Below are 16591 nucleotides of genomic sequence, written 5' to 3' on the forward strand. Positions count from 1 at the left end.
AGACTGATATCCAGATTCATATGTTCAGTGTTAGAAACAAAAGAGAAGCATGATTTTAATAGCAAAATAAGCAGTGAAAGTAGTTCTTTGGGAAATGCCATGCTAATGAAACCCATTTTTTGCTCCATTAAAACTGATTGATTATATCACAGGGTAAGTTCTAGGGGAGGAATCATAGTGTACATTTCTCTCTCTCTCTCTGTCTTTTTTAACTTGGGGAAGTAAATGAAAACAGCCCTTAGCTCCCTTGAGTCATGTGGGCTCACGGGATAACTAACACTTGTCCTTGTTTCTGGAAATCATTTTAAACTTTACACACTTATCTCCTTGCTCACTGCATGTTGTGTTTGACTGTGCTACATGGTATTTCTCTTTGCCCATGTCGCCTGTTTGTATTTATTTTCTCAGTCCTGGTACATTTTCTGTCAAAAGCTCCTGAGTCTCCCAAACACTGATGATTTATATTCATAATTGTGTCAGAGTTTTAACTCCTCAGAGATGGTTGTTGTGTTCTCGGAAGACTATGCCATTGTTTTCACATTTAATTATTTTAGGCTATGTTGAGTACATAGTCTGATGGAGCAGGGTATGTACTCAAGCTTCCCAAGCAATTGGGTCCAAGGGATCTTTTTTTTTTTTCATTTTAATTTTGCTTTTCCCTTCAAAGCACCCACCGCTTGACCTATGCGATATGGTCAGGAATTACTGAAATAGAAGAAATGGTCATAAACATCCCTTGGGATTAAATGCTGTTCAGTCGTGTTACGTTCAGATCAGTTCCCTTTTTGTAAATTGTCTGGTAGGCATGGAGTGTAGCTCTGGTGCACCCTCATTTCCTGGGGATGGAGTCGACTTTGTTTGCTTTACTTCTCTTGCGTGGTTCAGCATTTTCCTGATCGATGCTCTTCCCTGTCTCTCTTGTCACCTATCCTGTCCTTTGTCGTGCGTTGACTCATGACGCCTCTCTCCCACACTTGGTGATGATGCTCTCTGTTCCCTTGTTACCGTCACCCATGGGTCCCTGTACCCCTCTGTTTCCTGTGGTCTTGCTCGTCCCGTGCCCTCCAGGCTCGCGTTGGACGACGCCATTCGACACAAGCCGCTGAACATGTCATCCCGTTTTTCACCCAGGGTGGCAGGGGAGAATGACTTCCTTCAGACTGTTATAAACAAAGTCATTGCTGCCAAAGAAGTCAACCACAAGGGCCAGGGTACGTATCCTATGGTTTTGTTCCTCTAAGTGTCCATTTGCATGAGCCTGGGAATATAGTGTGTGGTTTGAACTTTAGTCTGATGATGATCATGACGTTGGGGATGATGGTGAGAATCGTGATATTGATGATAATGATGGTGGCAGATGAAAACCGTGATGGTGATGATGACAACAATGATCATGGTAACGGCAGTGATAATGGTGGTGATGATCACGATGATGGTGCTGGTGATGACGGTCATGATGATGACAATGATATTGATAATATTGATGATGGTAATGGTGATAACAGTGATACTGATGATGGTGATGATGATACCGATGATGCTGATATTGATGCTGATAACAAAGATGACAATGATGATTTTACAAAGATACTGATGATGGTGATGCTGCTGACGCTGATGATGGTGGTGGTGTAGGGTAATGGTGTTTACTCATTGTCCCTGATAATGTACATACAGCCTGTGAGGCTTCCCTCACTGGTCATCTTCGTAAGCACTGCCGAGAACCAATGTCCTGGATGAGAGAACATTGACTAGGATACAAATACTAGGATCCTAGGATTAGACGTTCGGAAAGAGCCCAGAGTTGATGGGCCTGGAAGCAACTCCTTTGTCTTCCTCAGACGTCTCCAGCCATCTCCGCTGTTAGAACGCTTGAGTGACTTCAGCAGAGAATGAAATAGCTACCCGCTGCCTGTGGTTTCACCTTGCTGTTTAGAGACACACAGACATTCAACACAACCCAGCTCCCCGTATGCGCTGTCCTCGCTGCTTTTTCCTCCTCGTGTTGTGAGCTAAGCACTGCCAAGATGTTTGGCGGGGCTTCCCCACTCCATACCCCTGAGAAAGTGGTTCCGTTTTGCAGACCAGTTCCCCTTCAGCTTTGCAATCGAGGGGATTTCTCCTCCCTTGCTCGCCTGGCCTGCAGTCATCGTTTTTAATCCCACGCTGACAAGTTTCCCAGTGGCTGACCTTCTGTTGGCAGAGGCTATGAATCAATCACCTTGGGCTGGTGGCAGGTGGCACCTGGCCGGGAGGGCTGCTGGAAAACAAGTGTTTGCTGAGGCCCCGCCTCCAGCCGGAGGGGAAGTCACCTTCAGAGTCGCCCAGGCCTGAGACTGGTGGGACGATCCACTTGTTAGTCCTTGATTAGAGGCAGGCTTGTCATGAACTCAGTGGGGCTCGGGTGAACGGACCTGCTTCATTGTCTGGTTACCTCACATCACTAGACTTTTAACAGACAATTATCTGGATTCTTTTCCCATTGTTCTGAGGGAGAGTGTGAATCAAGTCTGAAAACTGTTCTGCAGGAATTAGCCACTCCTGTCCCTCTGGGGGATTTCCTTTTGGTTTGAACCACCATCCACCCCCGGAAAACAGCAAAACCAACACCTCAGCCCAAAACATTAATGAACCGTGGCCTCTGTAGACAGAGCAGTTTTCAGCTGACCCAGGACCCGTCTTCTCATCAATTACCAGCCCTCCCAATTTGCACTTTAATTGAAAACCACGGAGAGGTCCAATTAAAGCTGTTTGATTTGAGTCACTCTGGGGCGGGGTCCCCAGGCCTCTGGCTCCTCTTGCAGTGTCATCAGAGTTCTGATCCACTTTTATTACAGGGTCACCTGGGAAAAGTGGAGACTGGTGGCAGGCCAGCTGGAACTTGCTTAAAAAGAGGACCAAGCCCCACCTCTGTCAGTCTTACTGTTACTGTGGCCGAGATCTGTGTCACAGAGATGGGCAGAGGCCAGGGTCCCCGTTCCTTGGACTTCTCGGGGAGGAGGGGTGCTTTTAGGTCATGGTAAGAGCTAAGTGACAAGGGCATTGACTGCTTTCTCATGGACCATTGTGGCTTCCTGAACCAACCTGACCTTGGGCCATGTCACTAGCTCATGTTGGCCTTGAAACAGAAGTGATGGAGTGACATTTTTCCGGGGCTCACTTGCAGGCCTATTTCAGTGCTTTCCAGGGAGAGCTGGGCAGGGCCCAGTAAATGCAGCACAGAGCAAGCTGCAGGGTCTCTGGGGTTTTGCCCAGTGGAGCTCCTATTCCCATCAATGGTGACCCCTCGAGTCACAGTCAAGTGCATGGAGCCATGGAAGGGACTTGGAGAAACATGACCTGTCTCTTTCGTACTGGCCTCCAGGCTTTGGCCTACTTTAGGTTTGTATTCTACATCTTTCCTTTTCACAGTAGACAACGTCTTTTCTATTTAGCCCAAGTTATTCTAAATTCTGGACCCAGAGGTCCTGGTATTTTACCTGGACATTGAATCCTCACCTACGTCCAGCCATCTACTCCTATTGTTTGAAATACGTGCATGCCTGCCTGCTAAGTTGCTTCACTTGGGTCCAACTCTGTGACCCCATGGACTGTAGCCTGCCAGGCTCCTCTGACCACGGGATTCTCCAGGCAAGAATAGCGGAGTGGGTTGCTGTGCCCTTCTGCAGGGGATCTTCCCAGCCCAGGGATCGACTCCCTTTGAAATACAGCATATGCTAGTTCCCTTTGTGTTTAGTTACTCTGGTTAAGCAAAAGTCAACCTAAAATATACTTTTCCTTTGAAAATTGGTCTCATTTCCTCCTCTGAGGAAAGGGTTTTAAGCCTAGCATAACCAGGAAAAATTAATCTCTGTGTTTAAATTATAACAAGCTGTGTCACCTAGTTATCAGTTTATCAGTGAGTTGAGCCAGCTGGTACTGATGTTATCTTCCGATGGGCGGGGGGCGGGGGGTGGTGTCCCGCAGAGCTGAGCAAGCAGGCCAGGCCCCCGAGGCTCAAGGATGGGGAGACCCTGACCTGCCTCCTGAGAGTGACCCCTCCACCCCCGCCAGGACGGCGTGTCCTTGGAAACAGCTGACAGAGCCCCTGCTTTGTTTCCTGCCTTTGACTTTGTCTCGTGTGGGCTTTCTCCCCTCTTATTGTTTGATCGCTGCTCCAGGAGTATTTTATACAAAATGAGTTAGCTTTGCGGAAGGAGGGCGCGCGGGCGGGCAGGGCTCACAGGGTCACCGTGCTCTCCCCTGGGCATCCTCGCGTCTTGTTTCGAGGGATTGGAAGTCCTTGTTTCCCCGTTGGAGAAGGGGGTTGGGTGGCATGAGTCCCCGCTTCGCTGTGACTTTGTGAAACAGAGGGAGGACCGTCCTGACCGCTGCCGTCTGTCATGTGGGTGGTCCTCGGGTGGCCCACAGCCCGGTGCTCCACCGTGTTCGTGGCTTCCCTTCTCGAGGGCACAAGCCGACTGCGTGTTTTCGTGGGTTCGTGAAGCTGCCTGTGTCCCTCCCGAAGCCTCCTCTGCTATCATCCTCCTTGGGAGAATGGTAAATGATAGCCTTCTCGGTCCCCTCCCAGCAAAATGCTACCTTCTGATCTATCTTCAGCATATTATCAACTCTCAAGAGTCATCAGACCTGGGCGAGGGTAGCACGTAAGTGCTGTCAGGTCCTAGGGTGCTCTGATGGGGGATTCGTGTCCCAGCTGGTCAGACGCTGGTACCTCCCCTGTGCCAGGCTCCTCTTCCCTGGCCGTTCTCCTTTTCCTCATCCACCTATGTTTTCTCTTAAGGCATTGCCTTATGAATTAAAAACTGCTCATTCATTGAAATGGATTTCGTGAAGACTTCTGCAAACGTACAAGATGTGAAGATGTATGAGATATAACATGACTCACGCATCTGTTGCTTTTCTAGGTTTGTGGGTAACGCTGAAATTACTTCCTGGAGATATCCATCAGATTAGGAAAGAGTTTCCTCATTTGGTGGACAGGACCACCGCGGTGGCTCGGAAGACGGGCTTCCCGGAGATCATCATGCCAGGTAAGAACGGACAAATCCTTGCGCATGTGCTGGATGCAGCCGCATTGGGAGTGCTTGTGTAGCTTGCCACAGAGAGACGTGTACCTGGGAACTCAGGCGAGCAGAGACAGAGTGGAGCGTGTAAAGCCCAGCATGGTGGTGGGTTATCCCGCAGACAGGACTGCAGTCGGAGTGACAGCTAACGAGGGATCAGGCCCAGGGGAGGCGGTCTCTCTTGGCTATATTAATAATAATCTGGGAGCACTGGTGTGGAGTGACTCCTGATAAAGTAACAGGGAAAAGAGGATGGAATGAGCATCGGCCAAAGACCCAACCCTGAGACCTCCAGGTGGTTTCCGTCGCCGGCTGGGGAAAACGCCATCACGATCTCAAGTGAACCCACTGCTGCTCTGTGCTCTGTTGCCGCCTCAGTCAAGATGCCTGCCATTTGTCTTCTGCCCGCCTTGTCTGGAAGGGAAGCATGGGTGTCTGACATCCCACTTACCCTGGCTGAAAGCACAGAGAGTGTTTGGATTCACTTTTTGGCTCCAAGGAATGGACTGATGACGACAGTGGGGCAGGCTTACAGTGATGGCCCCTGGTCTGTCCTGTAATCCCTAACAGCGTTTGAATTGTCCAGAATATGTTCATGATGGAGGGAGTCCAGTTTGGGTAAATGCACCCTAGGTGTTCCAAGTTTAGAAAATAGCCCTCTGGGTCGGTTACAGGTTAAATGACTCTTCGCCAGAGTGGTCCACCCCCCTGAAACCCCAGCCACTGGCCTCAGCTGAGTGTGCAGGCTGGTGTCACACCCCTTGCTGCATGTCTCACCTCTGCCCCTCCGTGGCCCTGGGCAGTTACCCCATCTCTCTGAGCTGTGTTTCCTGCTCTCGGGCATGAGAACAATAATGATTCCTACCTGGAGATCTGGTTGGAGTTAGGATGCTTTAGAGCTTAAGTATCAGAAAGCATGAGACCTACTCAAACAGCCTCACCCTGGGGATGTTTGTCAGTCGTGTGGCTGAGGAAGAGAGACAGAGCCTGCTGCTGGGTCAGCCTGGACCACCAGCTGTGGTTCTCTGCACCGTCTCCTTTGCAGCTTGAATGTATCCTCTGGGGACAGGTCCTGTTGGCGCCCATCTTCTTCCCAAATCCCAGTGTCCTGAAGCAGATGACATGCCTTCCACCCAGTGTTTCCCAACAGGGAGACTGATCACCATCCGACCCGGCCCACTCAGGTCCCCTGGGCGCCCTGGACAGTGACAGGCTGGGGTGGGGACAGGTGCCTGTTGGCCACTGGGACTTCCAGGAGGGGGCAGCTCCTCCCAAAGACAAGGGTTGGATGAGGGAGACAGGGACACAGTCTGGATGGAGAGCTGATCAAAAGGAGGAAGGAGGAGCAGGAAGGGACAGCTGGCATGAGTGAACTTGCAGGTTCCATCGGGTGAACACACAGGTTCCGTGAAGAAGCCCATGATGTTTACACCTGATTCCCACTCAGTGTGTGTTAGTTATCACACCAGTACCGCCCCCATCCAACCGGGGTTAAGCTTATTAAACTGATAGTGACATCCCATATTAAGGTTAATCTGTGATATTTACAATATGACTTCCGTTTCCAAATAACGTTCACATTAGTCATCAGATTTGATATCATGAGATCTTGGGAAGCCTATGAATCTTTATCCCTGATATCCATGGGACACTTTTTGGTTTGCAGATAATGCTGCCATTAATTACCTAGCTTGATCCTCAAAAGGATCTTGGAAGCCTCCACATGGGTGTTGAACTAATTCCCATCATGATTAAGCCACAGCCTCAAGTCACATGGCTAATGAGCAGTGGAAATGAGGCCAAACCAGCCTGTGGTCAGTGCTTGCCTGCGGCCCTGGTGCAGGGCTTTGCTGTCGGTTCACAGGGAAGAGCTGGTCACTCAGGTGCTTCAGAGTTATTACTTTGTTTATTTTAGGGCATGTCCGGGACATGTTACCTCCGTCCCTCCAGGCGACTGTGGCTCATTGCCAGCGCTGTTACACTGATAGGAAAAGACATCTAACATCGGCTAGATGGACTGTTAGCCAGTCTCACCTGTATAGGAGGAAAGTGTGAGACACTGCACGTTTAGAAACGATGGGACATCTATTGCTTGTAAAAGTCGTCTGCTCTAAGCACAGCTAACGAATTTGGTCTTCTCGTGGCCATATCACTTACATGTGGATTTGAGATGCAGATTTATACGTGAGGACAGCATCAGTGACGTCAGGAGCCCTGTGTGCACCAAGGTGCTTCAGAGTTACCGCTTTGTTTATTTTAAGGGCATTTCAGGGGCATGTTCCTTCTACTCCCTCTCTCTCTCCATGTGATTGGGAAACCTGGGAAACTTCTAGTTCACACTGGTTGTGTCTCCCTTACGATTGACAGACTTAAAGAGTAAGTCTAAACCTCTAAGATAATCTCCTAATGGGTTTGTGGGGAAACTGTACAGCTGACCATTGTTCTGGCTTGTCCTGTGTGTGTTCTGAGTCGGCGCTTGGCGCTCCTGCAGTGAGCAAGCCCGGTTTGAGGGACTCACGCATGTCCTCTGGGGCTGAGGGATGCCGAGAGGCTGGGAGCATTTCTCCCTTGGAGGGCACGTTCATTCAGATCCCTACGTCTAGCCTGGTAGAACCTGTGCCACGCAGCCACATGCGTGTTTATGGAGACGCGCGTCTCCTTTGCACGGTGGGAGAGCTGGCCGTGCCACCGTTGTCCCTGCTTCTCACACCTTCTCGTGGCCCGCTGGAAATTCTGGGGTCCTTCCGAAGGATCCTGGTGGGGAGCACAGGAGCTGAGCTAAGAAGGTGGCTGCAAGTGTGGATGGGCCTCCCGGGTCTGCTTCCAGCTCCTTCCTCCCCAGAATGAGAGCCCGAGAGGCATTTGCTAAGACCCTCTCATGAGTGCTCGCTGGGTATGCTGACTTCCTTATGGGATCTTACTTCTGGACTGGAGCCAGAATCTCTAGGCCAGTCGGAGGAGGAGACTCTGAGGTTCAGCCACCCCGCTCCCCAGTATGTGCCGCTCCTCTGGCTGCTGAAACCCCCTGTGAAGCTGTTGTAGCCACTTTTGATGACGGCCTTGGTGCTCTGATAGAATTTTCAAGTGGAGAGATTGTGCAGACCACCTGCCTGATTGATAAGGTGGTTTAGTGGTCAGTGGTCCCGAAGGTTAAGCGACGTGTCTGAGGTCACACAGCAAGGAAATCAACTCTGAATATTCATTGGAAGGACTGATGCTGAAGATTCAATACTTTGGCCACCTGATGTGAAAAGCAGACTCACAGGAAAAGACCCTGATGCTGGGAATGATTGAGGGCAGAAGAAGAGGGTGACAGAGGATGAGATGGTTGGTTGGCATCACCGACTCGATGGACATGAGTTTGCGTAGGCTCCGGGAGTTGGTGATGGACAGGGAAGCCTGGCGGTTCATGGGGTCGCAAGGAGTCGGACATGACTTGGCAACTGAACAGCAGCAACCTGGACCTGCAGCCTCGCCTCCTTCCCTGGCCCCGCGAGTCATCCTTCTGAACTTCTCCGTGGTCCGTTCAGCGATCGCAGCCCCGCTTCCTTCCAGCAGCTGCTGTGGCAGCGGTAGCCACCCACAGGGATTATTGCAATGATGACTTTTAAATGAAAGCTTAATTTAATAGTCAGAGACATTAAAAGCCAGAATAGAGCCATCTAAAAAGCAAAAGAAAAACAAACCAGCAGGATTTTTTTTTTCCTTCTGGGATCCTTGTTCTTTGCTCAGAGCAGGTCGTTTGCCGCTCTTGACAGAACCCTTGCTCGTGTCCCCCGGGGGAGGGAAGTTGTGTCAGACGTGGGAGGCGGCCAGACAGACGGCATAGCAGCCTTCACAGGGTCGCGTTGCTTCCTGTAAATCACGCCGCTAATGAAGCTTGCAGAGTTTTCCCAATCGGACCCTTACTAGGGGCTTCGTGTGTTCTCAGCTGCAGGAAGCGTCTTGAGCTCATCTGTTGGTGTGTGTGGTCGTATTTTTTTCTTCTTTTTTGCATGGTTTAAGGCCCACCTCACTTTCAAACTCCTGAGCCTTTTCTTCTGCTCCCTGTGGCCTCGTTCAGGATCCGGACAGCTGCCTGCCAGGAGGAGAGACGATCCTTTGCAGAAAGTTTCTTGACCCATCCCTAGTGCCCGATCCTGGGTGTCACAACTCAGGACATTGGCTTGTGGTTCAAATGCTGCTCTTTGTTCAGCTCCTTAGTGGAATGGAAAGGAGGCCAGAGTTGCTGGTGATCCTCGGGGTGCTGACTGCTGAGCTGCAGATGACAAGGGCTGGTGATGTGGGTCGCAGTGGGCCATGGATGCTGAGGGCTGGGGTGAGGGTAGGGTCAGTGCAGACCCACTGACCGCATCTGAGCTGCTCTGGGCAGAGGCTGCCCACGGAGCATAGGAGCCCCCTGCCCACGAGAAGCCCCGAGCTGATAATTGGAGGCTGAGACACTTTCCTCTTTCCTGCAAGTCTTACAGTGATGATGCAAATTGCCTTTGTCATGCTATTAAATGTAGAGACTATTTTGTAGAAAATACTTCATAATCACCTAATACAGTATTTATGATACTCTGCTCAGAGAGACAGGGAGTTAGTTTGGCAAAATTCACAGTTACACGATGAATAATGGATTGGTTTCAAAGGTATAATTTTGCCCCCCCAGGTGATGTTCGAAATGATATCTATGTAACATTAGTTCAAGGAGATTTTGATAAAGGCAGCAAGACGACAGCTAAGAATGTCGAAGTTACGGTGTCTGTTTACGATGAAGACGGAAAACGGCTGGAGGTACTTGTTGTTGCAAAGCTGAACCTGTGGTGTTGGAGTCTTACCTCCCTCATGTGTGCCTTGCCTCTGCTTCAGAATGTGAAAAACCAGTCTTGTTTCTCGGGAAGAACATTTTTTTGCCGTTTCTTCCTTTTCCCTTACCCAAAAGGGCTGGTTTCCACCGGGTCCCGCAACTGGACGGTCTCTGGATGTCCCTGGGGTTCTGACCACCTTTGCCAAATCCCTCCTGGGCCCCCGCTTGCCAGCGTAAACCCAAGGCTTGGAGGGCGAGCAGCCACACTAGATGTTCAGATACTGTTGTTAGCATCTTTTGAGACTGGAGGAAACTGAGGTCCAGAGAAATCAATCAACTTGACTGAGGTTAGAGAACCCATGAGAGGCGGAACTCGGGCTGGAATCGGGGCCTCTGACCTTGTGCTTTACTGGGTGGTCGTCATGGAGACCTCCTCCACGGTGGTCGCGGCTGCCTGCAGGTGTCCTGGGCGGGACTTGGAGACCGTGACCGCCTCTGAGGACTGGAGGCTGAGCCCAAGCAGGAGTCCCTGCCAGCTGCCTCTCTGGACCATGCTGCATCATGGGCTTCCCGGGGCCCACGTGGTCCAGAGCAGTGTCCTGTGGGTACCCCTGAGGCTCGGCTCTGCCTGGAGGGGGGTGTGTCCTTTCTCTCTGGGTGGCCAATATCCAGTAGCTCTGCCCTGCCATCTCTCTGGAAACAGGCTGTGCTGCCCCTGGGCTTAATGGTGTCTCCTTAGAGTCGAGTGGTCAGTGTCTGTGGCTGGAGGAAGCGAATGGAGAATGGTCAGCTCCTTTTTGATCTGTAGAGCTTTTTTCCGGCCACCAAGAGGCAGGTGGTTTCCTGCAGGTCAGGGTGAACGTTACTAGGGGTATGGAGGATGGAGGACAGTAGCATCTCCAGATCGTGTGGCCATCAGGATCTTAGATGTCTGCGAGCAGGGTTTTCTGCTGGCTGCCGGCCCCAGCCCAACCCATCCTTCCGTCACTCGGGGGGCGTGTTCTGTGGGCCCTGGGGTTGTTGGCGGTCCCGGGGCGCCCTTGTGTCTTTTCCTGGCTCATCTAACGGGTGGGAGGAGGGAGATGGATGCTGTGTCAGGCTCTACGAGGGCTGATGCGAACTCTTTATGCTTCTTTTAAAGCATGTGATTTTCCTGGGCGCTGGTGATGAAGCGATTTCAGAGTACAAGTCGGTGATTTACTACCAAGTGAAACAGCCGCGCTGGTTTGAGACGGTTAAGGTATCATCTCCATGGCCCTGTTCTCCCACGGGGTGGGTTATGAGATGCGCATTTGTATCCCGAGGATGTCGCCCCCTTGCACACTCCCCCGCCCTGGGGCTGCCTGCCAGTGGGTGCCCTCCGCCAGCCCCGGAGCGCTTTCAACAAAGTCGTTCAAGAAGGTTGCTAAGGAACCTCGCTGGTGTTTCTTGGAATTTACATTTACTCTCATCTCCTTTTGGATGTAAAAGCAAGACTTTCCTGGAGACAAATGACAGAGTCCTTTACAGACTGCTATTGTCTGTCTCTTCTCGGGTCTGTTTTATGTAAGGCGTGCTGTCTTTACAGCAAATGGAAAAAAAAATAGAGGTGATAGTACATGGAGGATATCACTGGGGAACTGGATCCTGTTCCCTCAGCTGTGATGCTCCGAGATTCCTATTGCACCCCCTGACACCCCCGCCTAGCCCACCGTGAACCAGCCCATACTCCACGGGCTTGGGTATTGGGACACCAGGCCAGTGGTTGGCTCTGGGATACAAATATTAGCTATGAGATTACGGACACTCTTGTCTTAAAGGCAGCATGTACTGGGTTTTTTTCCTTTTGCTCTAAGTCCTGAAAGAACAGCCTTCTTGCTGCAGCCAAGGGCAGGTCTCCACAGTTAGGAGGAAACATAGGTACCTCCAAATTGGGGCTAAAAACGTAAATGGCAACTTTAAAAAATAGACTCTTCACTGTGAGGATCAGTACATTAAAAAAAAAAAATTGAACTGCCTCTTCCAGACTGTGTGGCATTCCGGACAGGATTATCTGGTGTAAGTTTTCAAAGGGCGTTTGCCTTTGGGAAGATCACAGAGGGGATGAAGTGTGCAGGATCGTCACCCTGTGGGGTAGAAGTGTGTGGAGTGTTCCCCGAAGTCTCAGCGGAATGAAGCCGATCACGGGGAAGATGCATAAAGGTACTGACTTTCCCTGTTTATCCCGCAGGTGGCCATCCCCATCGAGGATGTGAACCGCAGTCACCTTCGGTTTACCTTCCGGCACAGATCGTCCCAGGACTGTGAGTAGCCACATGCTTCGTTAGCCCGTGTGTATTGTGCATTTATTCCAGATTGTTCTAGACGGCCGTTACCGTAACATAGGGAGGTCTTGGCACGCCAGCTCCATGTCCAGGTGAACCCAGTCCCGTGTGTGCTGTCCACTCTGGTTGAGCTGCTCCCTGGAGCTCTTCATTTTTCTTCTCTAATTGGTCCAATGAGGTGCCCTTCCTACTCTATCCTTGGGTTCATCTTTCCCATTTGTTTTGTGGGTCTGTCCCATCCGTCAGAAAATCGCTGAGCTGTAACAGACAGATTTCACAAATTGCTTTTAATGCTATTTGTACGGAAAACCTTGAGCCCTCTCTGGCTTTGCTGGTGGCCACTGGCATCGGGAACTCAGGCTGACCTTTTCTCGCCGGTGTTGGACATGATGCCAAGACTTTGGGAGGAAGGAACAGCTGTTTGCATCACTCACCTTCCAGAAGGATTTAGCATCGAAGATGAGGTTTGTCTCATAGGCTGTGTTGAATTCATTGTCTGCTAAGGATGTAGCCCTCTGTTAGCCACCGATACAAAGTCACAAGGGAGAGACGCTCTGCTGCCCTTTGTGGGCTGTATCCATCCGGCTGTCGGCTCAGATTTGGGAACAGGAGTGATGCCACAGTTGTATATATAGTGGCATCACGGGAAGGGTGGCCTCAGCGGGTGTGTTTATCACCCATGACCCTGTGGGGCCCAGAGCCACAGGGGTGGGGGGTCCTCAGCCTTGACTCTGTGTGTGTTTCCAAATATCTCAGCCTGAGGAGCGAATGCCCAGGGGGGTTGATGACCAGGTGAAGTGGAAGCTGCCCTCCCCTTGGCACAATGCTGAGCACAGAATCAGTTCAGTTCAGTTCAGTCACTCAGTCATGTCCGACTCTTTGCAACCCCATGGACTGCAGCACTCTAGGCCTCCCTGTCCGTCACCAACTCCTGGAGTTTACTCAAACTCATGTCCATTTAGTTGGTGATGCCATCCAACCATCTCATCCTCTGTCGCCTCCTTTTCCTCCTGCCCTTAATCTTTCCCAGCATCAGAGTCTTTTCCAATGAGTCAGTTCTTTGAATCAGGTGGCCAAAGTATTGGAGCTTCAGCTTCAGCATCAGTCCTTCCAATGAACATTCAGGACTGATTTCCTTTAGGAGGGACTCAGTTCCTTCAGGATGGACTGATTTGTTCTCCTTGCAGTCCGAGGGACTCTCAAGAGTCTTCTCTAACACCGCAGTTCAAAAGCATCAATTCTTCAGTGCTCAGCTTTTTTTATAGTCCAACTCTCACATCCATACATGATTACTGGGAGGTCGGCCTCAGAAGGCACACATCTGCCCGCATCCACAGAAAACATCAGCTGATGCATTTGGAGTTGCTAACAAGTTGCAGAATGGTCTTAGACCGTTCACATACCAGCACCAAACTTTCCCAGCAACTTTCTTAGCTTTTTTTATAGTCCAACTATAAAGCTCAGCTTTCTTTATAGTCCAGCTCTCACATCCATACATGACTACCACCACAGCCTGGAATAGATGGACCTCAGCCAAGTCCTGGAGGCTGTGGTGGGCTCTGCACCCAGCACAGTGGAAGTCGTGGTGGTGGGGGGCAGGGGCTGCAGGGGAGGCGAGGGTGGGGAGCCCGGCTGCAGGGCAGGCAGAGTTCTCCAATGCATGGAGGACTTCTCGCAGAAGCACGCTCCCCCTTTAGAACACCGTCGTTCCCCCTAATTGATAGATTTGACTAGGGCAGAGGGATCTCTTCGGTAGCATTTTAATTTCCCAAATCCTTGTTTTCCTTGTCAGTTTTAAGTACTCATTACAGACACGACGCTGTCACGACACATTTGCATAATTAATGAAGCCTCCCCGGCCACAGCTGGCGGGGTTGGAGGAACGTGCGGAGCATCGCAAGTGTGATGATGGTGAAGTGGGTGGGCCACCCTAGCGATGGGGGCCACGGGGGGCCTCGACTGCCGCCTTGTTTGTGGACTCTGGGGCAAAAATGGGGCGAGCTGAGGCCACAGTGCACCCCCTCCCTACTGTCCCCAGCAAAACGTGTTGCTTTACCCCTTCTGGAAGCAGGTGACGGGGTATCTCACGCTGGGATCTGCCCTTGGGGTTGCTGGGAAAGTTTGGTGCTGGTATGTGAGCGGTCTAACACCGTTCTGCAACGCGTTAGCAATTCCAGATGGATCAAATGATGTTTTCTGTGGATGCGGGCAGATGTGTGCCTTCTGAGGCCGACCTCCCGGGAGTTTCCCTTCTTTGTAGGGGGGCTGGCTGGGTGGGCTGCCCTGCCTGCCCTCTGGGGCATGAGGTCTTCTCCTGTGACTCCTGACGTGTAAATGTGTCGTCTGCCTCATCACGGCTGCTAACGAACATGCGATAAATGCAGTCCGTTCCTGATGTGAAGAGGCAGAGTATTAATAATTTAAAAATTCTGTCCTGCTTAATAGTAGGGCGGGGGGGAAGCTGTCTGCTGGCAGGCGTGGTCACGTGTCTCAAACCACAGCTGATTTCACAGAGATGGGAAAATGTTTAATGTTTTTCATGTCTGCCCAAGCTTAGAACCTGATGGCTTGGATGGAAAAGAGTCCACCTGCCATGCGGGAGGCCTGGGTTTGATCCCTGGGTTGGGAAGATCCCCGGGAGGAGGGCATGGCAACCCACTCCAGTATTCTTGCCTGGAGAATCCCGTGGACAAAGGAGCCTGGTGGGCTACAGTCCATGGGGTCGCAAAGGGTTGGACACGACTGAGTGACTCAGCACAGCACAAACTTGGAAGGATCTCTTCCTTCTCTCTTGAACACTGAGAAGTTTTATGTTTTCAAGAACCCTTTCACAAAGTTACTTTTTGATTCCTAAGGTACATATATTTTGCTTTTATCTGCCCTTTTATCTTTGGTTAGTCAATCATTCACCCATCTAATTAGCTAGCATTTATTCAGCACCTATTATATTCCAGGAATGCAAAGATCAATGAGATATAGTATCTCATGCAGTGATGTCTTAGAGTAAGTATTTTGGGCCTCTGACTCAGGGTGGGCAGATGTATTGTTCTTGGACCTCTATTGTTTCATCTCTAAAAATAGAATCTGGGATGTATAATTTTAAAGGTATTTTGTAGCCTTGAACTCAATGGTTCCATGCTGTGTGCTTGTATCTCTGAAAATTCATTACACATCCATTTCTTCAGCCCAGAGTCCTCATCCATGTCTAGCTCATTGGGCACCTGCCCACCCTGGAGCCTGCGCTCCCCTCTGCTCACCAGCCTCACTGGCTGTCAGCCCCCAATCAAGCCAGTCCACTCCTATTAGGGCCTCTGTATTTGGCTATCTCCTTTCCTGGAGGGTTGACATTTTGGGTCAGACGTAGTCCATCTTGGCAGAGAGACCTTTCTGACCATCCAGCTGGGTCGTCCCTATTCCCATCATAACGCCTTAACAAGCTCCCAACTTTTCTTTGTTTTTAAGAACTTGTTTGTTGGCGTCTCCCCAACTAAAAGAAATGTTTATTGAGTATCTGATATATAGCAGGCACTACGTTACACACTGGGGAAATAGCAGTGAGAAAATACATAACGTCTCTTTCATGGAAAAACCCAGTGGATGAAGCGAATGATAAATTTTCACGCACACACACACACACACACACACAGCACATGCACGCACACACATGTGCACACACACACTCGGCACACGCGTGCACACACACACACTTGGCACATGCGTGCACACGTGTGCACACACACGTGCGCGCACACACTCGGCACACATGCACACACACACACACACGTGCACACACACAGTACAGCCTGGGTTATCTGGTAATGATAGGGACTTGTCTTAATCTGCTGGGGCAGCCACATCTAGATACCTTAGACTGGGTGACTTAAGAGTGGAGATTTCTCACAGTTCTGCAGGCTGCTAGTCTGAGCTCAGGGTACCAGTGTGGTCAGGTCTGATGAGAACCCTCTTGAATGTTACAGACGGCCACCTTCTTGCTGTGAGCTCACATGGAGGAGGATAGAACTGGTGTCTGTTCTGTTTCTTATAAGGGCCCCCATTCTATAGGGTCAGAGCCTCACCCTTGTGACCATGCAACCTTAAGACCTTCCTTTTAGGCCTTTTCTCCAGTACAACCATACGGGGATTATTATTAACAGTTCAGCTCCTGGCCATTGTGAAGACCGATCAGTTGAGTGCCAGGTATGACCAGAGTCTGCGTTTGCTCTCCTGGGCAGCTGGTCACTTCAAAGCAGGTGATTCCTTGGCGGAAACTTGAATGAAATGAACTGTGTCTCCCATGCTGATTTTGGCGGAAAAACTTCCTCACCAAAGAGAATGAAATTTCATGCTCAGGTGCTTAGTCCACCTGTGACTTACATTAGTGGAGGGTCCGAGGTGGGCATCTCTCTGTCTTGATTTTCCCTGTTGACCGT

General features: G+C 50.5%; 1 protein-coding gene across 2 annotated transcripts in view; it reads left to right on the plus strand.

Moving 5' to 3' along the window:
• Window positions 1–16591, plus strand: part of DOCK1 (dedicator of cytokinesis 1) — a 545628-nt gene that overhangs the window by 85950 nt on the left and 443087 nt on the right. Inside the window, exons 12-16 of one of the 2 annotated variants that reach the window (XM_065923534.1) lie at window positions 1069–1211; window positions 4908–5033; window positions 9721–9845; window positions 11000–11098; window positions 12068–12140. In XM_065923534.1, the coding sequence (XP_065779606.1) occupies window positions 1069–1211; window positions 4908–5033; window positions 9721–9845; window positions 11000–11098; window positions 12068–12140 (566 nt within the window). The remainder of the gene's footprint in view (window positions 1–1068; window positions 1212–4907; window positions 5034–9720; window positions 9846–10999; window positions 11099–12067; window positions 12141–16591) is intronic. The other variant, XM_065923535.1, reaches the window with a different exon arrangement.

Source organism: Muntiacus reevesi, chromosome 2 (assembly GCF_963930625.1).
Source record: "Muntiacus reevesi chromosome 2, mMunRee1.1, whole genome shotgun sequence".
NCBI lineage: Eukaryota > Metazoa > Chordata > Mammalia > Artiodactyla > Cervidae > Muntiacus > Muntiacus reevesi.